At 39.2% G+C, this 23,864-nt stretch overlaps 1 protein-coding gene across 4 annotated transcripts in view; it reads left to right on the top strand.

Annotated features, from left to right (window-relative positions):
• The window catches only part of LOC100011919 (probable C-mannosyltransferase DPY19L1), a 99,499-nt gene that overhangs the window by 30,427 nt on the left and 45,208 nt on the right, over positions 1-23,864 (top strand). For all 4 annotated transcript variants that reach the window (XM_007499952.3, XM_056804271.1, XM_056804272.1 and 1 more), the window contains 3 exons: positions 3,971-4,091; positions 4,315-4,408; positions 16,769-16,826. In XM_007499952.3, the coding sequence (XP_007500014.2) occupies positions 3,971-4,091; positions 4,315-4,408; positions 16,769-16,826 (273 nt within the window). The remainder of the gene's footprint in view (positions 1-3,970; positions 4,092-4,314; positions 4,409-16,768; positions 16,827-23,864) is intronic.

Genomic DNA, 23,864 nt, shown 5'->3' with positions numbered 1-23,864 from the left:
GATTAAATGAGGTTTCTAGCTCAGAATCTAGACACAGAAATGCAGTGTAATTCTGATCCATAGGCCCTGATATAAGAATTAATATAGTTTGTAAAAAATCTCAGAAAGCATAGCGAAGTATAGAGTAACAACAGCTTCAGAAATACACAATTTCATATGAATTTGACAAAATGTATAAAATAGATTCTCATTTTGGAAAAATTTGTTCCTAAAGATGGATTTACTTATTGGCCAGTATCTTTCTGATTCGGGGAAAATTCACAAATCCATGCAGTGATGTATATACCTGGGACTGTGTAGAGTTGTGTCATTATACTCAGCGATGGAGAAAAAGACAAGGGAAGAGGATTAGCAGTGACAGCTAAGAGGAGGAAGGGGATTTTCCCTGTTGTAGCCTCAGGAGAGGAAGTTGGTTGTTCAACAGACCAACTTCCTTTGTGTCTGGCTGCACAGGCTCACAGAGAGGGCCATGAATCCCTCTTGGTAAACACATGTCTTACCATTACCCCCACCTTCCCCCGCCATCCCGTATCGTTTCCATCATGTGCCTGTTGTGCAACAAATATTTGTTAGTAAGTTCCTTAAATTCTCAAGCATTTAGGAATGCTCTTCATTTTCAATTTGTTTTACATATTTGCTGGAAAGATCTGTGGTTTCATTGGAATGGGTTCTCCTTTTTGTTGCTGTGATTGCTGTCTATAACCAGTCTCTTCTATATTCCATGTTTTGGTAATAGAACTGAAATCTGGATCAGTAGAGGATGGAGTGCCCATCCTGATGAAATCCTACACATCATTGAAGATAAGGTTTTTCAATGAAACTCTTCTCAGTTGAATTCCTGGATGAGTTTTATAGAATGACTTCTTTTTGAATCTAATGGTCATTTGAACATCCACAGGGTATATGAAACTTCCCTATTTCCCTTGAAAAAAATCACCTTTCTTTAGTCTTCTAGGTTTGTAATCTTGGAGTTTTTCTCAGCCTTATTCTGCATTAGCTAAGCACTTGCCAAATTTTTAAGTGCAAATCTTTGTCATTTTGAAAGTTGTTTCACTCTGTCTCCTTGTTGGTTCTTTCACTCCAGTATTTGTTATGTGGCATTATTTTAAGATCGGTTGGAAAAGATTCTCATGGTGTTTTTGAGCTTCCTTGCTTCTATTCTGCCATCTTGGCTCCAGACAAGTCCATACCTTCGATTATGTCCAACTCCATCTATTTTTTATACCCCTCAATAGCTCAGTTCAGACCCTCATTTCATCTCTGGCCCAGGTCATTGCAAGAGCCGCTTTCTGGTCTCTAGTCTCGCCCCATTCAGTTCCATCTGAAATGTTGCAGCATTTCCTCAAGAGCAGATTTGACCATGTTACTTCCCCTACTCTGTAAAATCCTCGTCCTCTCCATTGCCTTGAGGATAAAATATACTAAAAGCAATTTTACTTTTTCTTTTTGAGCCTGGAACTCCTTATTTCATCTTGGTGGAAAACCCTGATGTGCATGGAAGAATGCACCTGCTCCTTTATTCCAGTCTGGATCCTTTCTTGGGCAGTTTGGTGGCCCTCCCCTCCTAAAACCTAATCACGTAGATGAAAAAAGTGTGGAGACATGATAAGCTTTAGCCTCACTACACTCTTTAACTCCTGAATTCCAGTGATCTGTCAGCCTCAGCCTCCCCCATTGCACTTGTAAAGCTCTTCACAGCTTATCCCTCAGCCCATGTTTCTTGCTCATAAACTGGCCTTTACTCTGCTCCTCCCACACGACATCCCATCTCCTGTCAGCCAAGTATTGGCTAAGCCCTGACTTTGTCTCAGAAACTGTGCTAAGCCCAGAAGATAAAAAGAAACATGAGAATATGGTCATGGACCTTGGGGGAGATAATGGACAAAAACCTGTACATACAAGATAGGGAATGGAAGGGCATCTCAGAGGAAAGGCAGTGGCAGCAGGGGTTAAGCAAGAGGGAGTCCTGGGAAGGCAGGAGGAAGCTGAAGGAGGGAGAGGAGAAAAGCATTCCAGGATCAGGGTATAGCTATTGAAAGAGCATGGAGTCTGGAAGTAGAGCAATCTGTGTGAGGAACAGCAAGAGGTTCAGAGTAGAGGGAAGCATAGTGTTAGCAAACTAGAAAGATTGGAAGGGACTGGATTTGTTAAAGGCTTTCATTGCTTATCAGCTATTTTATATTTGATCCTAGAGGTAATAGGGAGCCCCTGGAATTTATTGACTACGGGAGATAGTGAAAATCATGCCTTGTTTTTTAGGAAAATCATTTATAGCTGTGAGGATGGGCAGGGATAGGGAGGGACCCATCAGGATGCTAATGCTGTGGTCTAAGCAAGAGGTGTTGAGAGCCTGGACCAGGGTGGTGACAGTATGAGTGGAGAGAAGGGGACATAGAGATGTGAATGTAGAAACGTAGAGAGGAGTGGAGGGTAATGCCAAAGTTGGTCACCTGTGTAGAGGGGAGGATAATGGATAGTAATGGGCAGATTCAGAAAGAAGGGGTGAGAGAAAAGAGGATGAGTTCTGTTTTAGACCTGGTGAATTTGAAGAGTCTATGGGGCACTCAGTTGGAAATGTCCAAAGTGCTTTTGGGATTGGGAGACTGAATCTCAGGAGTGAAGTTAGTGATAAACACAGCCATCTGGGAACCACATGCATAGAGATGATAATGGGCACTTTGTGGGGACAATGATAGCCAGAAGCATCAGAGTATGGAAGGAGAAGAGGGCTGAGGGACAGAACCTTGGCAAACACCGATGGTCAGTTGTGACCTGAAGGATGAACAAAGTGGGCTGCAGAGTGGTCAGATGGGTAGGAGAACTAGCTCTCAGCACCATGTCTAAGCACTGACTCTCCCCAAGTGGCGCCTTCTCCAAGAAGTCTTTCCTTGTCACTGCCCAGAGCACTGCTGGTGCTCTGGCTCTGCAGTGACTTAGTCTTTTACTACCTTGGGCTTGTCTTCTTTCTGTTTGTCATGTATGTGTGTGTATACATACATACATCTATGTCTATACACGTGTGTGTGTACATACACACCCATGTCTTCCCTACCAGAGTATGAGCTTAGTCTGAGTAGGGCTTGTGCTATTGTTTGTATTTTTATTGATGCCAGCACAGTGGGTAGCACGTAGTAAGTCCTTAATGCTTTCTGATGTACTGTTCGATAGATTCTCGTTGTTCGGTTTTCAGTTGTGTCTGATGCTTTGTGACCCCATTTGGAGTTTTCTTGGCAAAGATCCTGGAGTGGCTGCCATTTCCAGTCCCAGTTTCTTTTACAGATGATGAAACTGAGGCAAATAATGCTAGGTGACTTTCTCAGAGTCATATAGATAGTAAATGTTGGAGGGCAGGTTTGAACTTAGGATGGCGAGTCTTCTTGACTCTTGGCCCAGGGCGCCGTCTGTCTGGTCGATCGATTCATAGGTACTTTCCAGATATTGGTTAGTAACACAAAAAGATGGGGTTCCTTGGCCTTTGAGTCTGTGACTTAGTTCAGGCAGGATTTTATAATATAAAAATTTGAGAATCTTTTTAATACCCAAGTATAAGATGCCTGTGTGTTTAGGGTGCAGAGGAAAAAGTGGGGAATTTGGGAGGAGAGGACTCAGGATCACATGCTAGGCATATCTCTTAATACCTGTGCAACCTTGTAAAGGCCATTTGACCTTTGTAGGCCTCAGATTACCCCTCAGCAAACGATAGGTTTGGATTATGACTTCTGAAAGCCATTCCCAACTTATATCCATGGTCCTTTGAGTTTATGACGCTAAACCTCTTGAGAAAATGGATCTGCACTAGAGGAGTGATGCTACTGCCTGGCAAGATGCATCAAGGAGAATCTGCAAGACTGAGAGATTGGGAAGATTTGGTTTTCTCAAGTGAAAGGATCAAAATGGATGGGAAAATGACACTCAACCTTATTTTGACAAAGTTCTTTCCTCATCCATCTTTCCTTGTGATTCTTTCTAGGTGATCTTAGCGAGCTGGTATCGTCTCTACACCTGGATCATGGGCTTGATTGGCGTTCAGACCAAGATATGCTGGACTGTTACCCGAGGAGAAGGGCTTAGTCCTGTAGAAAGCTGTGAAGGCAAGCTTCCTTTGAGGATAACACTGTTTTTAATTCATGTTCTGCAGTAATTTAGCTATAAAAAGAGCAGACATAGGATTGTTCGGTAGCTCTGATGAAGTCTTTTAAATATGCAAATGCTAACCAATTTGTAAATATTTCAGAACAGAAGAATGCTCAAATAAACTTGTAGATTTTTAAATAATAGAATATTTAAAATAGCATTTTTTTTTGTTTTTTAAAGGATTGGGAGATCCTGCTTGCTTTTATGTCGCTATGATTTTTTTGTTAAATGGACTAATGATGGCTTTATTCTTCATCTATGGCACATACTTAAGGTAAGAGCTTTAAGTCCAATGAGCTTTCAGTGTGTTTATGATAGGTTTTGCAATATAAATTTAAAGAAATAAAAGTTTTGTGGGCCATATTCATTAGAGAACAGTAACTTAATCAATTCAAATATTTTTCTAGTTTTCTTTAGAAAAACCAAAGAATGATGAATCTAAAAATTAGATCCCACTTAAGTGATTTGACTATTGGTATAAACATTAATGTATTTTCCATGCTCTCCTGTCCCTTTTCTCTCAATGTTTCCATCTGTCTCCTTGTTTCTTTCACATCTGTATTTTTTCTGTCACGATATTTTAATCTTGGTTGGAGAGGATTCTCATGGTAGCACAGTTATTCTGGATTACTCCGCCATCTTGGCTCCACCCCTGGAATTTGAGGCCAGATTTAAACCTAGGACCTCCCATCTCTAGGCCTAGCTCTCAATCCATGGAGCCACCCAGCTGTACCCCCCCCCCAATCTGTGATTTCACTAATAAAGGATCCATGTGTTTTCCATGATGAGAATTTTCACACAAAAAAATGAAAGGTACAAATAGTTAATCTACTGTGGATCTCTTAATCATTTTAAGTAATCCAATGCAATTGGTCTAGCTTATGGCTCCATCAGAGTTTATGTCTTTTTAAGATCACACATACATACGTCCAAGTCCTTGAGGTAACGTAACGTATGTGGGAAAACAATAGTTCTAGTAGTGATTCCTCATTACTTTCTACATACTGCCATAAAATTCTTCAAAAGAAAAATTGTTTCCACAAAGGTTGTTATTATTTGTTGTGTTTACCTTTAAGGTGGAGGATCTTTTCTAAAACTCAGTTTAGTTCAGTAAGAAACTTAATATTTCAATAAGAAATTTATTAATGGACAGCTGTATGTGAGGAGCTCTTCTAGTTATTGGGGATGTAAAGACAAAACCCAAAGGGCTCAAGCTATTTAGGAGCTTGTCTTTGTTAGGAGATATTAGCACCTTTACAGTTAATTAAATACAGCCCATTTGGGGAGAAGGAAAGCACTACCACATTGGGGAGGGAGAGAGTTGGGAAGGACAGCACCTGGGCTGAACCTTGAAGGCCCCTGAGAATTCCAAGAAGCCCAATGGGGCTTGGAGCTCATTGGAGGTAGAAGATGAAGGCCAACTTTCTAGCACAGCAGACAGATCAGTGGGGCTGCAGGGGAGAGTGGAGGAAGTAGATTAATGTGTAGTGAGCCTGGAAAGGGCAGCTGGAGCCTGATAGGAAAGAGTTCTTAGTGCCAAGCTGAAGGCTTTGTATTGATCCTTAACTGCCTCTAAGGTTAGATCCAGGAATCCCTCTGCTCAAGGGTCCAGGGACCTGATTTAAAAAATATATTATTTTGACAACTGTATTTCATTATATCGAGTTTCTATAGTCATCCTATCTGTTTTATTCCTATATTTAAAAACATTTTGAGGAAAGTCAATAAACTTCATCAGACTTCCACAGCTGTCTGTGATACAAGAAGTTAACAATTCCTATTCCACAGGCAGGGAGCCCCAGAAAGCTTTTGGGGTCCCCAAAGTGCTTTACCTGCCTTAAAGGATAACTATTTTGGCTTGGATAGAGGATAGATCAGAGATATAAGAGACTGTCATTCAATCAAGAGACATTTATTAAGCACTTATTATGTATTGAAGGCATTAGTGATACAAAGACATCTGAGGGGCAGCACTGAGGGGCAGTCAGGAAAGGCCATTTGAAGGAGGTGACACTTGACTGGAGCTGTAAAGGGAGCATAAAAAGGAGGGAGCAGAATGGAGAGCATTTCTGACCTAGGTGTCAAGAGGAGAAGAAATGCTACATATGGGGTGACAAGGCCACAGTTGTTGGAATAGGAAATACTTAATAATTAACTGGCTGAGGTAGAAGGGATTTATGTGACAAACAAAGGAGTTTGTAATCTAGGGAGAGAGCCCAACCAGGAGGGATTTGTTGGGGGAGAGGTGATGAGGAAGGCCTGAAAGAATGTGGTTGTGGAGTGGTTGGAAGGAAGGGGACAGTTGGAATAGAAGTCATGGAGATGAAAACCCTCAAGATTTGGCAGCTGATTTGATGTGGGATTAAAGCAAATTGAGAGGATGAAGATATTGCTGAGGTTACAAAACTGTCTAGTGGAAAAAAATTGTTCTCCCAACAGAAATGGGGAAGTTAAGGGTTGAGGTGAGGAGTTCTGTTTGGACAGAAGATCATAGCTCTACGCGAGAAGTTATCAACTCCAACTCCCCTTGCTTTACAGATGATGCAGCTAAGGTCCACTGGGGCCAGGTGACTAATGATCAGACAGGTTGGAAGACAATGGTGACAGTTTAGTGGCTAAAAACAAAACAAAATAAAACAAAATCAGTGAGAAGAGAGCATCCAGAAGGAGCCCTGAATGATAGTTATCAGTATCCTATTTGCATTTTACTTTTCCCTTCATCTTTAGAAGAGCTGTAGTTGAAGTTTATCATCTAATTGCAAGCATAGAATCTAATGCAGTTCTTAGACTATTACTTGTATTGAAGGAGTTAGGGAAATTCCACATTCAAGTCCTCCTTCAAATTTGCTTTAGTTGTACTTATTTTTGTTGAACATGAAAAAATATTTTTGGAAGTGCCTTAAATTACTACTTCTTCCTCTGTGTTTTTCCTCCTAGCTTCATTCTTAGTCACCCGTCTAATATTAAGAGTGGGATGAGGCTGAAATGTTCTTAAGATCTATGTTAAGAATGAAGAGAATAATATGGAAAATTGTGTTGAGCCTTTCTATAAATATTACTATCTGAATTCTGATGAGTAAATACTAAAAATTGTGGATATAGGTAAATTGCTTATGACCTTTGTGATCCAGAATAATGTTTTCCTGTAAAAACTTTCTGAATCTGTCATGCTAATCTCATGAAAACTAGAGTGGCAAGTAAAGGCTGAGGCTGGGGATGAGAGTGGAGTGAAGAGATTTTTGGAAATGGAGTATGAACTTAAACTTTCTCTTATGGAGACAGAGTGACATGTTACAGAATCCTAGATTCACATCTGGAAAGAATCTTAGAGACTAAGTTCATTTTACAATTAAGAAAACTGTGGCTCAGTGAGATTAAGTGACTTGCTCAGGGCCAATCAAGTATCAAAGAGTTGCCTAGGATTTGAACCATGCCTATTCAGGACTTTCTACCTCCTCATCCCAAGTGTTTTCCTTCATTTCTCGAAAATAACATTTTACTAATTATGACTGGTGGTAGTTGTTTTTATAAGAAATTTTTATGCGCGAAAGTCAGGAGAATGAACAGTTTTGGGGGACAGTGCCTCAAAGACCAAGTATGAAAATGCTGTTGGCTTGAAGATTCTGAATGAGAAAATGATGATGTAGTAAAAGAAGTTTGGGTTTATAGTAAGAGGAATTTTGACTAGAATTCTGACTTTGCTGTCATTTCCTGTAAACTTGAACAATAGCTCGTAGGGCTTCCGCTTCATCATCTGTAAAACAGGGAGTTGGCATAGGCCATTTCTTAGGTCCTCTGCACCCTCAACCCCTCTAAGGGCTGGTACAGCCCCTCTGTGCCTCTGGACTCATAAGGCCCCAAGCACTGATCAAGGGAGTAATTAGCCTCTTGGGGCCAACTAGAGGAATGTTAGTGGCTTTGGACAGAGGAAATGCTTTGAGGCCAAAGAGTTGGTTTACCTTGTTTCCCTAGCCCTGTCACAGCCTTTTCTTAAGAAATGCTTTATTAATAATGAAAGAAAGAGCAGAGCCAGAGAAGAGGCACCAAATACAGGGGCCTCTGATACATGGGATGCAGAGCTAACATTGTAAATGAAATCTCTTCTTTTGAAAACCTTCATTTCTCAGAGAAATATTTTGCCTTATAAAGCACTTTGGGATTTAAGATGTGTTATTCTTTAATTAATGCTGTATGTTTCCAGCTGTGTAGCTGAAGCTGGCATAGATTTTGCAATTAAATCTAATTTGGTCAAAAGCTTGATGCTTCCCAACTTGAGTGAAGGATAGGCTCCTGGCAATGAGATCGTCACTTGTAGGAAAGTGCTACACCACCCTCAGCAGTGTGTGTGCACCCACCATATTGAATCCTGATGAGGTCAAAGAAAAGTTTTGTGAAGACCTGGAAGCCGTCACTGTCAAAGTGCTGAAAGAGGACCAGCTTGTAATTCTGGGTGCCTTTAGTGCCAGAATAGGCACAGACTCTCAGGTGTGCTAGTGAGTCCTTGGGAGGAGTGGAGTCAGAAACAGAAACAGCAATGGTCACGTGCTACTGAAGACTTGTGTATCTCGTGACTGTCTCATCACCAACTCTGTCTTGTTTACCTAAATGCAGTAAAACTTCATGGTTGCACCCTCACTGCAAGTATTGGCATTTAATAGAGAAGAGACAGAGTGAGAGTGACAAAGGAGATGTGTGGTACAGAGTGCTGTGCCCATCCCTTAACCTCCTGGATCGTCAGATTAAGAGGTTGGATCAGATGGCCTCCCACGGCCTCTCTCTTCTTGCTGGACATTAGAAATGCATAATGGCTCAGGGGGAAGCCCCTGGCTTTAGAATCAAAGGATCCTGGTCTAAAACCCAGGCCTATGTTTTGGACATTTATTCTCAATGTGACTTTGGGCCTCAGTTTACCAATATTTAAAATAATATTCGACCCAACGATGGTCTCTAAGTCTTTGATCATCTGAACATATTATGAGTGTTTTCTGCCTATGTCCAGCACAACTGATATTTCATGGGAACTCTCCCTTCTTGACTTCTTGCTTCTGAAGTCAAGGGCATTCCTCCATCCTTTAAGCCACTCCAGTTGGTAACCTGAGAGACATCCTTACTCTTCATTCCCCCTCACTATCCTTCTACCTCCATAGTTAAGTAATTACCACATCTTGTCATTTCTACATCCCAATAGCCTTCCTTTTAATTTCCACAAGATTCTACGCCTGCAGTCAGGAATAACTAAGTTCCATTCTAGCCTTAGGCACTAGCTGTATGACCCTGAGCAAGTTACTTAACCTCCATTTGCCTCAATTCCCTCATCTGTAAATTGCGGATAATAACAGCCCTTCTCTCATAGAGTTGTTCTGAGGACCGAAGGAGGTGTCTCTAAAGCACTTAGCACAGTACCTGGCACATGCTAAGGACTGGATAAGTGCTTATTCCTTCCCCCTTCCCTTCCTTTTGGAAAATTAATTTTTGTCAGATGTGTATATTTCTGAGTTCTCAAAATGAGCAAAGACTGGCTAATTCCTGAGCACATAGTAAGTACTTCGTAAAGGCTGCCCACTGACCGATTCTTTATTGAAACTGTCAAGTTCCGCTTTAGAGAAGCAGCAGTCCATGGAGATGCCAGACTTTATTAATGCATTTCAAGCAGTGACCAGCTCAAGGGTACCATCTAATTACAAATGGAGTAAAAGCTCTTTGAATGAGTAGTTATTCATGGGGCCCATCAAATGGAGAAATGAGTAACTACCTTTTAACAATGTTGAATTAAGTTTATGCTCTATGCTCTGCAATGTTCCTTTCAGTGTTGGTATCAAAGGATGCGAGAGCAGGATGGCTCAGCTCTAATGTGTTTACTTTTTTCTAAGAGTTTGGTAGTTCCTTATCCACATGTAATTTTTTGGATTACCCATTCTTCTTCCTGCTCCATGAATTCATTGACAAAAAGAGGCTATAATGAATAGTCTCTCCTTGCTAATTTGTATATTGTACATCATGCACTTTGCTTTTCCCTATTTATTATATGCCTAAAGTAAGAGAAAGCATTGGCTAGGATTCTGTGGAGGTAGGTCTGTGTTCCTTAACCAGATGAAGATAAAATCCATTATTTTGCCATCTGATGGTTTTCATCCAAGGAGGGAATCTAGTAGTTGTGTAGTTGTGAGGGTAAGCTAAGGAAAAAGAGTGACTGATTTCTTCAGTTCCCTATCTGGCATCTAAGAAAATCTCCCAAGACAGCAACAGTTCAGTGAAGTTAATCTCAATGGGTAATTGCAAGAAAATATTCTCAGCATGTTTAATAGTACTTTGCTCTTAATGGGTGTTTTGTATATATTTTTAAATGAAATGATGTGAGTGGGTAGCAAGACTATTAAAAGGAATTATAAGGATCTCCCCATCTCAGGAACATTAGTGCCATTTGTGGGTTGAGGGGATAGATGCTTCTAAGGATTGATTCTATTTTATTTATATAATTGTACAATTTTTTTCTGTAGTGAAGCAAGTCTTTTTCCTACAATTCTATGTACTACATTGAGTGGTCAAGTACTGGAGCTAGAAGATAAGTTATATTTGTTCTTGCCTTTAGGAAACTTAGTCTATTGGGGGGAAACCCATCTAACCTGAAACTTCAAGAACCAGACTAATTATAGATGATCTTCTTACCATTGCATTTAAATGATATTTTGCCATTTTAAGGATTTTTTAGTGATAACTATATTTGTTGCCCTATTTGTTTTCTTATTACTGTGGAAAGGAAACAAGACTGACAGTTTGTGGGGGAAGGGCCCAACTGGGAGTGGCAGTTGGGTCTTGGGACTAGCACCTCCTTCCTGGGGGTTGGGGCAGGGGGTGACTTGCTGCCTGGTGTGGGAGGGGAGAGGGGCTTGTTCAGCCCAGTCTGGAGAGGCATGCTCTTCTTGGTTCAGCCCGAAGACACAGGCTTCTGAAGGTTAGAATTGTTCTTGTTTGCTTTCTGTGTACTGCTAAGATTCTGAATTAGAGAGTAGACGGGAGTGGGACAAACTCTCCGCCAGCCTCTGGGTCTGAAGCTGAGAAAACCTCCAATCCCAACTAGTTATTAAACTTTATGTTATTGAATTCGCAGTCAGATAAGTGGACTATCTTTTCTGGTCATGGAGAGAGCTGAACTTCAGTTTCAGTCATTCAAAGACAAACCGTCCTTATTGGACCCCTGCTGTTTCCTCTCAGCAGGGGGCATCTCCCTCCCTTGCCTCACCAAGCAGTGTTCCCTCTCTCCCCTTAACTCCTCCTTACCCCATACAAACCTCCCATTATCCCCCTGTTTTCCAATCCCATTTCCTTTCCCAATAAATATTACATTACTGATGTGTCTTATTCCTTTCATATTTCCTTCTTCCCTTCCTGATGCTTATTCTGTATGTGAGGGAAGAAAACAAACAAAAAAACTTGGGTCACCTGCTGGAAAGCATCTGTGCTCAACCTTCTACATCCTGGGCCCACAGCCTAGAACCATGTTGGAGAACCTATGGCACGTGTGCTGGAGGGGGCTGCTCCCTTCCCCCTCTCCATGTGCCTCTGAGGATATTTCTCACAACTCTGCCCCTCTGCCCAGCAGCCTAATGGGAGTGCTTCCTCCCTCCCCTGTCTGGAATAAGGTGGGGGACTCACGTGGTTTGAGGGTTGCAGTTTGGGCACCTGGCCTCTTAAAAAGTTCACCATCACTGGTCTAGGAAAACAAATTGCCATCTTCCAACAAAATGGGAAATATTTGCCTCTTACTTTATTTCTTAGTTGGCCCTTATTCTCAGATCTATTTCTTGATATTTTCACCAGACTTCCCAACAAACATCATACTTTTCTTTCTTCTTGGAGATTCTGATTGTATAGTACAGGATAATCAAAATCTACTCCAAACACTCTATTATCTATATTATATTTTTACTTAAAAAAAAAACCCTTACCTTCTGTCTTAGCATCAATACTGTGTATTGGTTACAAGGTTGAAGAGCAGTAAGGACTAGGCAATGGGGGTTAAGTGACTTGCCCAGGGTCACACAGCTAGGAAATGTCTGAGACCAGATTTGAACCTGAAACCTCCCATCTTTAGGCTTGATTCTCTATCCACTGAGTCACCTGGCTTCCTTCTATACTTTTATTTTTAAAAAATAAAGCATATTTACTCTAAAATGTAATTTTATATTTTAAAATAAAGCATGTTGAAAAAGATAAAAAACATTCTTAACTCATGGGTCATATAAAAGCAGGCACCATACCTCTTTTGACCCTAATTTACTGACCCCCAATCTATACTAATCTAAATTAGCAACTAATACTGCTGGCAAATCACATCAGAGACTCCATCCAACTCCTAACAAATTAATTTGACTTCCTTTAAGTTAGAGCCAAGTAATTTGCATTTTCTAAAACTAATTATTGTTATTAGTAGGCATATATTTCTCTTTGTTAGTAGATTTTTTCCTCTAGTATCTTTTAAAAGTGATGCTACTCTAAAGTTATTCCCCAATCCAAAATTTTTTCTTAGGGTTATTTTGATATTGACATCTTCATTACAGTTTAAAATGAAAAATTATATATTGTATTATGCCACTGTAGGTGTCTTAGAAACTCATTTATGCCTTTATAATTTTAAGAACTTATCCTTTGTAGCTGTATTTGACTTTGGAGGTAATGATAAATTAGGGTATTTTTTTCTAAATGTTTCCTTTCAGGCAAAAAAAGAAATCAGTTTAGTTCTCTAAATGTCCTAATTCAAAATATTGTGCTAGGTGGGGGAGGGATACAAAGACAGAAAGGGATGCTTTCTCCCCCCCTCCCCCCAATAGCTAGGAGGTGGCCTTCTCTTGTGGGGCTGGGGGGATATAATATGTATGAGAATTAGGGCAGCAAGGAGAATAGGAGGCCATGAGGCCATGTCGCATGAGAATTGAGTGAAGGAATTAGAGATATATTTAGCCTGGAGAAGAAAAAGTCTTGGAGTGCATGATAGGTCGTATTAAATGATAATACAAGGAGATGGATGCAAAGCTGTTTGAGGAGTTGAATTCAAAGAATGGTCCTGAAGGACTCTGTCTTTGTCATCATAGGAGGTGTCCATTGGAGGCTCCAGGGTTCTGTGCTTGGTCTTGTGCTTGTTAATATTTTTTTCAATGGTGTGTGATCTTAAGAACTTTGAGAAATTATTCTCAAGGTATCCCAAAGAAGACAGGAAAGTAATTGCTTGGAAAATGTCATGGGCCTTATTATTACCAAAGAAGTAAACAAGGGAAGATTACCTATTTCTGACCATTGGGCAACTTTACTATCTCTAAGATATTTATGAGAATAATGTGGGATATAGTGAAGGGAGAAGGAAACAAGTGAGTTTTTTCAAAAGATAGGTACAGCAAACCTCATTTTCATAATTACAGTTGACTCAAAGATGTAAAGAATACAAGGCCCCCTGTAGATGTATATATTTGATTTGATATAGGAAAATGCTTCCTGAAAGGTTTCCTTTTAGCTGAAACCATTAATATTCTTTGAAAGTTAACAACTGAGAGAACTTTGTTTGACCTACTGATTATTTTTAAATTAGATGTTTTATTAGAAGTTTGACATGAACACAAAATTATATTTATTTAATAACCCTTTGCTTCTAGTTTAATAAAATTTATTAAAGCACATATAAAGCAGTGCAATATTTTCTCAGGCTCCCCAAGACCTCATTTAGATCTTTTCTCCCTGTCCATTCATTCTTTGTGATATTAGTTACTATGTACTCCATTCCTCCGATTCTGTGGTTTTTTATTCCAAATTATTTCATAAAGATCTTTTCAGATTTCTTTGCATTATGTCCATCGTAATTGCATTAGGCTATCCCATTACAGTAATGGACTACAATTTATTTAACCACTCCCTTATTGTTGGACATTTAAAGTGCTTCTAGTTTTTGCAATTACATAGGATCAGAGGTCCATAGATCTGGAGTTGGAAGGGACCTCAGAGGCCAGTTATTTCAATCCCCTCATTTTACAGATGAAGAAGCAAATCATCAGTAGTTTTCTTGGTCAAGCAGTTTGAGAGCACATTGCTTCTTGACTTAGAACAATTATATCTCCTAAAGGAAGATAGAGACACTAGCTTTGATTTTCATTCCCTTTGGCCTGATAATGTTAATTCCATGTTATTCCATGTTGCCTCTGAAATTTTTAAAAAATGAAAATTCCTTAACCTGGCACTTAAGCCCCCCAATGAATCTCCTTCCAGCCTATCTTAGCAGCTCTCCTTTTTTTAAACTCTCTTTAATGAACTCCATTTTTCTACCAAAGTGGGATACTAGTTGTTCCCCTCAATTGGTGTACCATCTCCTCTTTTCCTGTATTCACACCAGCTATCCTCCACGCTGGGAATGCACTCCCCTTTTATCTCCCCCTTTCACAACTCTCCTTTTCCCTCAAGTTCTGAGTTTGTCTGGATGCCACCAGCTGGTTACATTTTTTCTTGAATCAGATATTCGTGTTCTCTCATTTGCTGCTATCATTTTGTAATCTGTATTATACCATCCCTGTTTGCATATGTAGCTCATCCCCTCCACCAGTGTGCTTTAAGCTCTTTGAGGCCAGTGCCTAGCTTTTGCCTCTTTGTAACCACCAGTCTTAAGCAGAAGCCTTTCTTTGCTCATGAATATGTGAAATAGCCAGGAGCCTGAAATGGAGAATTCTCTCCAAACTTGTAAACTTTGCAGAGATGTTTTGTGTTTGTGCAAAGAAAGTTGTCAGTTAAAGATAATTTGTGGCTTACAGAGGAATAGGGGACCTTACATAGGAAAGGGACCTCATCTCAGAAGCTGCAGCTGTCCTAGCTTCCTGAATCTGGTTCCATTTTATTTTATTTTTATGTTCACATCACCGGGGACAGGAATATACAGGTAGAACAAAGAAGACTCTGAGGGTTCTGAAGATGAGCTGCCTTCTCGAGATAAAGCTGAATGCTCTGGGAAGAAAGAGAGCAGGCAGTGACTTGTGGATAGCGGAGATTAACAACTGGTAGTGAATGACTTTCAAAGATTGGTACAGATATCAGTGATTGCAGATGAGCCCAGATGTTTGTCATTCCTTCATGTTCTTTTTATTCACTCAATAAACATTTATTATGTGCCTACTGGGTTCCAGGTACTACCTGCTGGAGAGACAAAGAAGGGCAAAACACAGTTTCTACATTGGGCATTATCCCATCCTAGCATGATGACAGATTTGGAAGAAATCTTTGTGATTATCTAGTTTATACTTCACAGATTTCAATTTGGAATTAGCCTAGATGTCATAGTTGAAACCTTCGGGATGAGTGAGCCCATGTTTTAAATGAAGCCACATGAATAAATGGAGTCCATAAAAGCCAGCTTCTCTTGGGTAGATGGTTAGAATGTTCAAACTTTGAAACTTCAAAAAAATTTATATGGCAAGACATAGATTTTTTCTGACAGTTGGTGCTCAGAATGTGCAACAGCTTTACTGAAGTCGCCTTATTTATTTATCTTTTTAAGAAATGGAGACTCACTTTTAGTAAGTGTCAAATGTAACTGAAAAAAATATTTCAAAATCATTTTAATCATCACAGGAATTGCTTTTGAACTGAATAAAAAGGCTCCTAATTCATGTAACTCCCTAGTAGGCTATGAAAGGAAGACTTAGACTTCCTTTTTTTATCATTGTTTCATGATGGTTTGGGTTTGAATAAAGACCCCTTGAAGGTAAGCAGACAGAGTTGGCTTGAGGCTTCCTTGCCAGTGATGCAGGGCACAGTCCTGGTAGTCTATGAACCTGCTCTGGGGAAAAACAGTGTTCCTCTTCCCCACTCCTTGAGGCTGTATTCAGTGGCAGGGCAGAATTCTTATTCATAGGCATACTACCATTTTATGGTGGTTGGAGCATTTCCAAGATAGTTTCTCCAGTCAGTCAAAAGCTTGCCAGGTCTTTCACCAGTAGAAATCCCACAGGTTTGGTAGTATGGAGCAACTTTAGGAAATCATAGGCCAGGGGCTATCCAGTGATTCCATCCAGCTGGGAGTAAAATAGGATTTCCTTTCCTTACCTTTCCATTTTAGACTAGGCCTGGAGGGAAGTTGAATGTAGTAAAATCGAGTGATTCCTGAGGGTGAGACTAAGGAGATGAATACTTCTTTGAATTCATGGAGTGCTACAATGGTAGAGAAAAAAAAAATCTCTGCTTTGCCATTTCTTAGCCAAGTTCTGGCCTCAACACTTTGCAGTTTTATTTTCCTCTCTCTTCATTTTTTGATAACTGGAAAACTAAGGACTGAAGAGTTTATATTAAAATAACCAAATGAGTTTCTTGTTGGTAAATTGTTGATTTATTTGACTTCCTTTTAGCATTGTTCACTTTTTAGTATGGAAAATTACTTTTTTTTAAAAAAAGTGAAATAGTTTATAATTTTTTTTTGGTGAAATGATTTATAATTGCAGATGACTTTCTATTGTGAATTCCATCAAATTCAATTGTGCTTTATTAAATTCTGTTTTAAGTAAATCAGGAAATCCTTTTGTTTTAATAAGGATTTTGTTGCAATAGAATTTGATCTGAATTCTTATTGTACTCGAATTACATTGACATATTCATCTTCTTTTCACAGTGGGAGTCGACTAGGAGGCCTCATTACAGTATTGTGTTTCTTTTTCAATCATGGAGAGGTAAGTATTCTAAAAATTGGGAAAGAATTGCCTTTATTAAAGAAAGAGTGCATCCTTAGATAAATATAGTTTAATATGCAGGATAAACTTAAAATTTATTTTTATATGTCAGACTTAATCAGCGATATGAACAAGTAGGTAACTTTATGATTTTTAAATGTTTTGCTATAGTAAGCAATTCCAATATTTTAATTCAGCTCATCATCTTTTATCTCATCTGCCCTTTTTGGCTAAACTCTTTAATCGGTGCTTCCATGTTTTCTTTTCTCATTCCCTTTACAATTTGGCTTCCAGTCTTATCCTTCTGTTAAAATTGCCATCCCCAAATTTACCAGTGATCTCTTACTTGCCAAATCTAATGGCCTTTGCTAAATCCTTGTTCTCCTTAACCTTTCAGTAGCATTTGACTGCCAATCATTTTCTCTTCCTTGATGCAATCTTCTCTCTAGGTTTTTGGAACACAAATCCTGGTTCTCATCCTACCTGTCTTGATTACTCTTTCTCAGGCTCCTGTCCATGGTTTTTATCCAAATCATACCCTCTAACTGGAGATATTCCTCAGGCTTCTGTTCCAGGCCCTCTCTTCTTCTCCCTCTATATTATTTGACTTGCTATCATCAGCTCCCATAGATGTAATTACTATTTATTCTGATGATTCTCCAGTCTAGCTATCCTGCCCCCTAACCTCCTTGCTGATCTCCAGTCTCACATTTTCAACTTAATGTGTTCAATATAGAACTTGTGCTGTTTCTTCTAAAGCCTCCCCCTCTCCTTTCCTCCCTTCTCTATCATCGTAGAAGGTACCGCGTTCCTACTAGACCCTCAGGCTCAAAATCTGGCAGTCATCCTTCACTCCTTACTTTCACCCTCCATATCCAATCTGTTGCCAAGTCTGTCCATTTCCCCTTTATACTATTTCTCCAGTATGCCCTTTTCCTCTACTCTGACACCACCATCCCTCTGGAACAGATCTTGATCATCTTATTGCTTGGACTATAGCAGTAGCCTGCTGGTAGGTCTGCCTCCCTTGAATCCACTCTCCATTCAGGCACTAAAGTGATTTTCCTAAAGTACAGATCTGACCATGCCTTCTCCCCCCAGTTCAGTAAACCCAGTAGCTTCAAATAACTTTCAGAACCAAATATAAAATTCTTTACTTGGATTTCTGAATAGATCCAGTGACACTGGCTTTTCGGTTGTTTTACAAAGAGGACATTCCATCTCTCAGCTCTAGGCATTTTCTCTGGGCTGTCCCCTATGTCTTAAATGCTCTCCTAGTAGATATTAAGAACAAGTAGATCAGATACTTCCCAGCTGTGTAACCCTGGGCAAGTCACTTGAACCCCCATTGTCTAGCCCTTACCACTCTTCTGCCTTGGAGCCAATACACTGTATTGGTAAGGGTTTATTTAAAGGTAAGTGTTTATTTAAAAACAATTTAAAAAAAGAACACAGTAGGCACTTAATAAGTGTTTATTGCTTGATTTGGCTAATAGTTGCTCCTTGTGAAATTCTTCTGCAGTTTTTAAACCTTAAGACTAAGATTATGTAGGTTTCAGTGAATAACATGTGACTCTTTTGGGAGAATGTACACTAAATTTTCTCCCTATAATTGACATGTACTTTATTTTTGCCAGACACACTTATCTTGTCTTGCCAGTTATTGATAGAATTCAAGATAATGTGTTTTGCTACACAACATAATTGTGTAATGTAGCAGTCCTCATTTTACTCAATAGTTAAATTAAAGAAGCAGACTACATCTCTTTGGTTCTTTCAGTTCTTTGGTCCCATGATTCCATTTCAGGGATCTCCCACATCTTAGGCTATACTAACATTTTGTTTATCTCATTCTTTTACCCTTTTGTTGCCTCTTAGGCAGATTATTTGTTTACACATCTTCTCTCTACTCTCAGATTGTAAATTATTTTAGGCACAGGTAGATTTTATGAATCTTGTTATCCCTGACATAGTACCTTGTACATACTAGTCACTCAATATTTCTTGAATGAATAATGAAGTTCAGAAAAAATCTCAAGTATTTCTTTAAATGGGCAACATAATAGAATGGAAAGGTCAGTGGATTGGGGGTCAGAGGTCTTGGGTCTAAAACTCAGCTTTTTCACTTACTACATGCATGACCTTGGGCAAGTCTTTTCATTTAGCTCTCTATTCCTCAGATTCCTCATCTACAATATTATTGTATTGGATCAGATAACTTCTGAGTTTCTTCCTAGCTTTAAGTCTTTGTTCCTGTTTTCCTAAACAAGAAGACATTTATTTGTGAATTCAGGATTTTGAATTCTCTTAAGCATGCTAAATTTTCAGAGTTTAAAAGGGTACTAACAATGTTAGTTGCATTTATTCAGGAAAAGAAATCTGTAAAATATGGGTGAATTCTCTTTATTACGCTAATATGAATGAAATATTTCCTATAGGATTCCTATAATCTTAGAAGCAAAGGGATCTCACACATCATATAGTCCTCTTCCTGAATTTTACATAGGAAGAAATTGAGGTTAGTGAAGGAGCTGGACTTCTAGTAAAAACACTCATGAATTAAAAACATGAACATTTTTTAATCTGAAGAAGAAAGAAAAAGCAGATAAAATTTTGTATAATCCCATGGCCTTTTATATAAGGCTGTATGATTTTATTAGTATAGGTGCTCCCTCTACCAAGGCAGAGAAGAGTAGTTCCACACTTTAGGAAAGTGTTTGATGAATTCATTTGACCACAAAATTCATTACTTGCACAGCTTTCTTGTAATGAACCTGTCTATCTTGGTTCAAACTGTTTAGATAGAGCCTTTCAATGTGCCTTAGGCTCTACCACTATTGTCTGAGAATCTAAGGTAACTTTTACCCAGGCTTATAAAATTGGTGTCTTCCCCACCTCTGTATTTGCTGTCTCCCTTTCACCCCACCCTCCATTTCCAGTCTGTTGCAGAATCCTGTAACATCTCTTATAGACTGTCTCTTTTCGCCTTTGACACTGACATCATTCTTTTAGGGATCTTCTACCATCTCATACTTTTTCATTTGTCTTCTTGCCTCAAGTCTTTTTTCATTCTAATCTGCTCTTCCCTCAACTGTAAAATTCCTCTTCCTAAAGTGCAGATCAGACCATCTTTCTCTTCTATTCAATAAATTCCAATGACTCCCCTTGCCTCTAGGATCAAATATAGAATCCCATTTAGCTTGAGTGATCCTCACTTGGCCCCTTCTTACACCTTCCTCCCCTCCACATTCTCTGATTCAAAGACACTGGCTTCTTGCTGTTCCAGCTCCCAACTCCATGCATTTCCTTTGACCAGTCCCCATGACTGGAATTCTCTTCTTCTCTTAGCTTCTCTGGCTTCCTTTAGGTCCCGCTAAAATCCTGCTTCTATAAGAAACCTTTCCTAGTTCTCCTTTTGGTTAGCAGCTCCTGCCTACATCTTATTTGTACACAGTTGTTTACAGGTTATGTTCTCCCCCTGGACTGTGAACTCTTGGAGAGCAAACTTGTTTTTGTCCTTTGTTGATCCCAAGAACTTCATCAGTAAAGTTTTTCTTTTTTTCCCCTTTCCTAACGAGGCATTTACTTAAATCTTTGCTTTAACCAGGCAATGATCTGACTTCACACAAATGACTAGTTCTTGGAACATGTGCTGTATCTGAAACTAGTGTTTTCTTGTGAGTTAATATATAGTTAATTTTATTTTTGGGGCCATCACACAGTGATGAGAACTGAGTTCATTGCAAAACAAAGGAGCATATCCATTTTTTTCAATTAATGAGTTCTCTACCTAGGTCAGTGGCATAGTGGTTATAGTCTCATGGAAGCAATGTTTTAGGGGCAATTTTCCATTGGAATAGGATGAAAGAATTAGCAGTGAGGGAAAAAAGTGTCCAAGATGTGAATGTGGACAATAACAAAGATTGAACAGAAACCCTAAAGCCTTAGCAGCCAAGTAGTAGTGAGAGATTCATGTGCCAAATAAGATGGTCTAATGAGCACTCCTTTGTGCCAGGAGGTGCCAATTTTGAGTCTGGGTGTGGTTTTTATGTTATTTTTAATCTCATTCGATATGTATATTTTCCCAAGTTTGTTCATTGCATAGAAATAGATGTATTTAATCAAAATTGGATGTTCCTGCCTAGAAGATCATTTTCTCATTCTTTTGTCCCCTCCTCCAAAAGATACAATAAAAACATTGAGAGAAAATTTGGTTGACCTGAGAAAATCAAATTGATTCTGCCAATTAGATAATGACAACTTGTAATTATCACAGATATTGAGACAAAACTGACATTTGTGCAATGATGTGAAGTATAATTTGAGAATAGAAGTTGTAATGTCAGATAAACTAATGACAAAAATTAAATATGTCAAGAATGTACTTTTAATTTTGTTTTTAGAAAGTTTTAAAATATTTCTTAACTTCTTGGTTTTGTTTACATAGAATTCTTATTTAAAAAGTTCCATTCTAAATATTCTTCTGTTGCTAAATGTACTAACCCTAACTTGCTCCTGAGGTGCCATGGAAGAGTTCTGTTATTCTGATTGAATGAATGATTTATTTGGTAAAAAATTTAGACTCATTTGTGGTCTGAGGCTTTCTTTTTTCCTCTATTTTTATTTGGCTTGCTATGTATGTTGCGCAAATCTGAAATTCATGATCATATTTAATGAATTTTTAAAATTAGTTATTTTACATCACTGAGATTTTACATGGAAAAAATTACCTGATAAAATGGAGCTAGAAATTTGTAATGTGAAATGACCTAATTAATTCTAAAGTCTTTAGTAACATAATTGCATTGTTTGATTGTACAGTATAAAGGCCAGTAGTTTTTAAGTCATAGATTTGACTTACAAAGTAATTTAGGCATTGCACATGTTTTCATTGAATATTCTTCATTTTTATTATGGTTCACCTTTACATTAAGAAAACGTTTTTAACAAACATTCTCCTCAATAAATAACTTCCTTTTCTTTTGATACAATATAGGAAACATGGATTAATCTCATAAAATGTTACCTAAAGTTGATTAGAAGTGTTTTCTCCCCTTCTTTTTAACTTTAGTCTCTTGCGGAGTCTCCCCTGTAGGACACAGACTCCTTTTTTCCATATAACTCAAGAATAAATTTAAGGGCATACTTATTTTAATACATGCATATCCTAATGACAGAAGACAATCCTTTTTGTTCACTATTGAACATGGAAAAGTTCATTCCCGAGTAATTCTTAACAATTGAAAACAAGATATTAAAATAGACATTTGCATATCGTAAAATGCTTAGTATTGTAGTGTTGTAAAATCATTGTAGTGTAGTGGATAGTATATGGGGTTTGGAATAGACAAAACTGGATCCCAGGCTTATCTTGGACACTTACTCTAGTTGGTGGGCTAGTCAAGAGTTTACCCTAGCACTTATCTCTTAAGTTGTACATGGCTTTTGGTTCCTGATTATTAGAGGGATGCCATTCTCCCAGCATTCCTTATGGTGAAGAAATGAGGGTTAGAAGCTTCCATTTATAGTTGGTCACTTTGCATGGAGTCTCCAAAGAGCCTTTGAATACTTTAAAAGTGGTCCTCATAGCCTTGATATCATTGTTGTGTGACAGGTAGGTGGTAAATGCTACTGTCCCCACTTTACAGATGCAGAAAATTGAGGCATTGAAAGAGTAAGTTGCTGGCTCCAGGTCTGCCCAGGGAGTGGCATCCTGATCTCCTGATTCCCCACTAATCTCCAAACTCCACAGCTCATGGAATTCTCAGGTAGGGAAATAGGCTTTCAAAGACAACATTGTCATGTTCTCCTGAAGCAGTGGCACAAAATCCTTCTCTGCCATCTTCTGGAGTATTTTCCTTCTTTTCCCATCGATGTGCTCTTACAGATTCCTAGTATGGACTTGTGCTCTTAAGAGTTAGAGACATGGTCGAAGCTTTGCTGCTGCTCTTATTCTGGTTCACGACTGTTCCTTGAAACATTTGTGTTTGTATCCGCAAACAAACAAAGGCCGCTTTTTGTTAATCCTGATAACTGGTTTTCATCGGAGCCCGTCCCCTTTTACTGGGGTGCAGCAGCAGGATCCATTCAGTTCTGGTTCTATTCTATCCATTCTGTCCATCCGTTCTAGTTCGGCCGATTTAACGGGGGCCCTTATGGGAATGCTGCAGAAACTGGCGATGAGCAGGAAGGTGCGCTGCTGTCTGGCGTTCTGCTGCAAGGCTCTGTCTGCCTTCACACATGGCGCAGACGCTTATCCCTAGGATGGGATGCATCTGAGGGAGTCCCAGGTCAGCATCGATTTCTTTTCATGGAATCCATACAGATTGGGTGCAGATTTCTATCCTTTATGGCCATCGTGTCTAAATTCTACACATGAGTCTCAAGACTGCTCTGCTTACCTGCTCTTCCTTCTTTACAAACTGCCTTCTGTCATCGGAATTTGTGTGGCCATGACCTCTTCTTATCTCCTCCCTCCCACCATTAAGACAGTGCAGCCCAGGCCGACACATTTTACAAATAAATATAGACAAGCAAAATGAACCATCCAGTGGCCGTGTCCTCCCATCAGCCTCAGCACTTTATACTCTTTTTGAAAAAATCATCGTGAAAAGGAGTTTGGTGCTTCCATATAGAATCCTCTTTTGGTGTTCTTGTGTGTGTTCAGCTTCAGAAGTAAAGCAGAAAGACAGCCTTTGTGTTGAAACTTGTGCCAGATAAACTAGGCGGAGACCCTTTGTAAACCTCAAAATTTCTCAGACTTATGAATGTTAGAGGTTTCCCCCATTGGGGAATCTTCTACTTAAAAAAATTCCCTAGCAGATGGTGAGAACTCTACTTGAGTGTGGGGGCTCCTAGCTATGGGAGTGTCCCTGCTCCACCCTACTTAAGACTGCTTTAGGACAGAAAATGGCTTGCTAAACAATGAAAGTACTTTGATCCATGCTTATGGAAGGGACAGGAAGTTCTTTGAGTCATGACTGTTTTAGAATTGATACAATGGGATACTAAGTACCTATAAAGGTGGGGCAACTTGTA

This window comes from Monodelphis domestica, chromosome 7 (genome assembly GCF_027887165.1).
Source record: "Monodelphis domestica isolate mMonDom1 chromosome 7, mMonDom1.pri, whole genome shotgun sequence".
Lineage (NCBI taxonomy): Eukaryota > Metazoa > Chordata > Mammalia > Didelphimorphia > Didelphidae > Monodelphis > Monodelphis domestica.
This window is presented reverse-complemented; position numbering and strand designations above follow the sequence as displayed.